General features: G+C 35.6%; 1 protein-coding gene across 1 annotated transcript; it reads right to left on the bottom strand.

Annotated features, from left to right (window-relative positions):
* Positions 1–1,055: 1,055 nt before the first annotated feature.
* LOC131660423 (pentatricopeptide repeat-containing protein At4g21065-like) lies at positions 1,056–5,103 on the bottom strand. Its single transcript, XM_058929666.1, has one exon. The coding sequence runs from the start codon at positions 5,001–5,003 to the stop codon at positions 3,273–3,275; it is 1,731 nt and encodes a 576-aa protein (XP_058785649.1). The 5' UTR covers positions 5,004–5,103; the 3' UTR covers positions 1,056–3,272.
* Between the last annotated feature and the right edge of the window lie 374 nt (positions 5,104–5,477).

Consider the following 5,477-nt stretch of genomic DNA (forward strand, 5'->3'; position numbering starts at 1 on the left):
CATTAATATTTTTTTTGGGTGCTCCTGCATTTGATGTCCCTGCACAGATACTAACTGAGCCGATTTAACGGGACAGTGAAGACATTAATTTAAACCAGCAACAGAAGTTATGAAAGTCGGTGTCCTTTGCTGTTCTGGTTTACATATAATTCTATTATTCTAAGTATGGGGTCTATATGATGTATTGATATAGGTGCAAACATTAGAAAATAGAGGCATGGGTGATGAAATCTCCCATGATGCTTTCTTTTTGGATTAGAATATTTGATTACATGTTTTGAAATTAAAGTTTAGGGTATTGTTTATTGGAAAGGGGGGTGAGCATGTGGCCAGCCATGCAATTGAATGGTTCACATGCTTTGGTAAAAAGTTGTCCTAACTCTGATTACATTTGACAGAAGTTTAGTATTTTAATTAAGATCTAATTGAAGTAGGTTAAAGTGATGTCATTCAGCAAGTGTGCTCTAGAATATGCCATCTTCTTAAAAATGAGTTAATCAATATATATAATGAGTTAAAAGTGTGAGAAAAAGGGTTTGCAAATCCTAGCTCATCTGACAAAAGCTGATATTGCTAGGCAGGACGTCATCACCAAGGTTCGAACCCTAGTAGTACTCACGGTTGTGTGTGAGTTTCTAGTAGTTATTACCATTTCGTCTAAGGATCCAAAAAATTGTGAGAAAAGGGGACGTGCACCGTCAATGTAAAATATAATATAATGAGTTCTCATTAGATGTCGGTTCAGTGAGTATATCCGTAAACTCTAAAAATATTCTTAAGTATGGTGTAACTGAGCATTATTAGAAAGGGAGAGGGTGAGAGGGAAGTAGTACTATTTAGTATTGGAGACACTATTCTTTTCCCTTTGCAAACACAGATTTTCAGTAAAAACTCATACGGTAACCAGAAACACATGAAATTAAAATTTTCTAAGAATTGAAGTTGGCAATATTCCTGAAAAACTAATAGGGAATATTGCCTCATGAACTGACAAAAGTACAGAAACTGATACCACTTGGAATCAAAATTAAGGTTAAGTTATGAAGCAATTCATATAGGTTCCTGACCATGGAAGTAATCTGATAAATTTAAAAACAGCTCCTGTCAGTTTCTCAAGTTCAATGCTACAAAGTAGTAAACAATAAGAAATGTCATTTTATAATATAGATGGTGACTTCACAGAGATCATAAGACAGCAAACAAGTTCTATTTTATCATAAATGACAGTATATCAGCAATGGTTTAGATCTCTCACTTTAACCTTTAAAATGAAGTTTAACTTCAGAGAAGCATTCCTTCATGTTTATAGTTCAAGATTGATGTCAGAATTTAAAGCGTCCTTGATTCCTATTTTGCCCCCAGTAATTTGCTCCTTAATTGATTGATAATTGTCCACCAGTCAGACTATTCTAGATTTTGAATTTTTCTGTTCACATAATCAATTATTAATTCTCAAATTCTTGATTTTGGACAAAAGATCTAAGCAGCTTTCTTCAGTGGTTGAATAGTTGGGTGCATGTTACCAACCAAACCCATGTTACAAACTACAAACACGAGGGAATCAGTTTGCTTCACCGTCAGAGCAGAACTATTATCAGGACAATAATCATGTTAAACTATGAGAATTAAAAAACAATTTCATTAGAAACAATTTTAAACTAGCCGAATTCATCTTAGCTTTTTTTATTGATTGTTGCTGTTTTCTATTCACCCCCTCCTTCTATCGACGTATATAAGGTGAACAATTTCATTTTATAGCATTTTTTCAGGTTCAAAACCTTCAAAGAATTCCTCCAAATAGAAACCATACAATAAGAAACATATGGCATTAATTTATTTTTGATTATCTAGTCCAAAATTTCTCTTTTTTTTTCTTTCCATGACAATAGTTGGAAGTTTTTTAATTAGAATAGTTCAAAGTTTTCTGAACATGACTAACTCTGATAGGACTCTGGGCTTAGGCCTAAGCCCAACAACTAAACCGAATAGGGAAGTTGGAGAGGAGTTGTATGATGTGGCATTTTGTTAGAAAAGGTGAGGGAATATAAGGAGAAGGAGGAAAATAGGGAGATCATTCAAGCATCTTTACTGTTAGAAACCTTTTGGTTGGGAACAGAGAGATTCATCTCTTATTTGAGCAGCATTTAGCTCTGGGATTACAAGGACTATCTTCTGAACAATTCTGGTTTTTAATAAAATTACATTGTTTTGCTTGTCTTTAATCCGGACTCCTATCACTCTGACGAAAAATATGAAATTGGATTCTGTGACGGGACTGGAGATAGGTCCATGAAGTTTGATTATAATTATGAATTTTAATTCGGACTCTTATTCTGGCTAGATAAATTATTTGTTCAATTCAATCATTAATTTTAAAAATCAACTGTGAATGCCAAAAAGAAAGGATAGGGACAACCTGTAAAGAGATTTTGATAGTTTGTAAGCTACATTAAGTTCAAACTTATGTGACACTGTAAATCTAAACAATGTATTATACAGCATTCAATCTAATTTTGTTGAGTGCAAAACTTCATATTTTTAATCTTATCTCCATATGAATACGACTTGGGGGAATAAGTACAATTATCATCAACAAGTATAATTTTGGTTCATTCTTAATGCAAAGTTTTTGACATAATTATCTAAGTCTGTGTATGCAAGTCATTAAAAAATCAACCTTTCTAAATAGTTATCATCTTTCAAAGTGTAAGTACTTAATGATTTGACAACACATAATCTAATAAAAATGTATATTCAATGAAACAACTTGATAAATTATCAAGTAGAAATATCTTTAGTTAAAGAACAGAATGTAATGACATACACGAAGGTAAGTATTTCACGAAGAAAAACATGCATATGCAGTTGCAACGTACCTGCAAATCGCCAACAGTATCTGACCAAAGAACTTCCAAAGAATGAGTTTGGTTCTCCATCTCTAGGTGTCCTATATGACCATATCTTAACCAAATAGAAACTGAATTATGTCGCAGTACTCTGAATAAGCACATTGTCATGGATTATGGATAGAACTATATCCCGTCTATTGGTATTTATAAAAAAAAAAAAAAAAAAAAGGGGCCATCACTCATGATTTATGTTTAAAATCTGAAAAAATGTCCATGCAAGTAAAAAAAATTCTTGGCATTTGCAATTTGTCTTGATAGCCAAATAAGGTATCAAAGCTAGCAGCTCATGTGACTGTACATGGGTTTTCTCTACAAGTTTTCCTTTTACACATTACAACATTTAATCCAAGGACAACTCTCATGCTACCAATAATCCTTACAAGAACAATCCCCATTTTTGAAATGATGGAATCGTATTCTGTCTCTTACGATGATGTCTCTTTGGTAAACCTTAGAGATTAGTTTCATGAATTCGTGACAGTCCTCGCAAGACCTTAGGTTCTTTACAATCCTGATTTTGGACCCAGGACGTATCCTGATCAGTCCATAAGCAAGCGCTAGCTTCTCACTATGATGAAGCAACTGAATGGCTTTCTCCTCATCATCCATCTCAAGCATTACCTCTGATACTTTAGGGTTATACCCTTGTTTTCTCAGCTTATCTACCATCTGATCCAATTCGACAAATATTTTCCCTGCTTCAGGGTGATTATAATCCCCCATGACAAATTCATGAACAACACCATCAATTTCAATCCTACTAGACCCTGGTGGCTTTACCAACCCCTTTTTATTCATCAATTCTCTCGTTTCTGCCTTGTCACACCACTTTCCTACAGACGCATAAACATTACTAGCAAGTATGTAACTTCCACTATCATGTTTACCCATACCTTGCAGCTCAAGGTGTTTCATCAAACGCTCGGCTCTTTCAGTATCTGCGTGAACTTTGCATGCCCATATCAAGGTCCTCCAAAGGACTGCATCAGGTTTCATTGGCATTGCATTAATGAAATCTTCAGCTTCCTTCAAACACCCTCCTCTTGCAAGAAGGTCCACCATGCAACCAAAATGTTGAATAGTGGGTTTCATACCGTAACGCTTCTGGACATCATTAAAAAACATATAACCTTCACGAACCAAGCCTGAATTCCTACACGCCGATAAAACAACCGTAACAGTCCTCTCATCAGGCACTACATTACACATTTCCATTTCAACAAACATATCAATCGCTTCTTTGCACATCCCGTGACAAGCAAGACCAGAAATCATCGCAGTCCAAACAAAAACATCTCTATCCACAACATCATCAAACACCTTTGTTGCACTCTCTAAACACCCACATTTCGAATACATATCAATAAGCGCAGTACAAACATTACCCTTCAAATAAATCCCCTTCTCCTTCACAATCCCATGCACTCTCCTCCCCACACTCAACGCTCCCGAATCCGCACAACCTCTCAAAACAGAAATCGCCGCAGCATCATTCACTTCAACCCCACTTACCAACATTCTCTCAAACAACTCAATCGCCTCAAGAGGAAGATCATGATTAACAAAACCATCAATCATCGACGTCCAAGAAACCACATCTCTATAAAACATTCTATCAAACACCTCACGTGCAACACCCAGTTCACCAACTTCAGAGTACATATGAACCAGCGCATTTTGAATATACAAATCAGAACCAAAACCCATCTTCGTAATCAACCCATGAACCTGTTTTCCTTGCGGAACAAGTTTCAAGCGCGCACAGCATTTTAAAACAAACGGATAAGTGAAGTTATCGGGTAAAGGCACATTGTGGTGATTGGTGGGTGATTGGAGCATGAAGAGGAAGAGGGAAAGTGCTTGGAGATGATGGGTGGGGTTGAGGGAATGAGAATAAGCTCGAATGATGGTGTTGTAGTAGTAAGAGTTGAGAGATGGGTTTGAGCTGAGGATGAGGCGAGCGTAGTTGAGGTTTCCGGAGGGGGAGAGAGCTGCGAAGGTGAAGAGGTTGGAGAGGTTTTGATGGTTTTGGGTTTGGGATTTGAGGAATTGAGCATGGAGTTGTAGAGCTTGGGACATGCTTGTTACTTCCATACTCAACCACCCTTACGGTTGTTACCATTGCACAACAAGGCCAAACCTCCCGTTTTTATTATCCTTACATTTTATCTGAAACCTGAGGCTCAATCTCTGGGCCCAAACGTTTTACAGCTAGATCATATATACGAGTTTATGAGAGGAGCAATCTCTGGATCCAAACGGTTTATGGCTAGATCATATATACGCACACAAAAATAATTTATTTTCAAATTTAAATTATTTTAACAATTTTCCATATTTTTTATTAAAATAATTAATAAATTATTTTAAATTTTTTCAAAAAATTTTGTTTCCCTCTTTTGAGTAATAATTATCATAACAATAATGTAGAAATATGATACCAGATAATTTATTGAAACGAAATTAACATACACTAAAAACTTTATGCGCGCCACGCAACAAGGTAACTAATAATGAAACTAGTGATACAATTTATTCAAAAGACTAAACAACTCTGAAATTTGACCT

This window comes from Vicia villosa, linkage group LG3, assembly GCF_029867415.1.
Source record: "Vicia villosa cultivar HV-30 ecotype Madison, WI linkage group LG3, Vvil1.0, whole genome shotgun sequence".
NCBI lineage: Eukaryota > Viridiplantae > Streptophyta > Magnoliopsida > Fabales > Fabaceae > Vicia > Vicia villosa.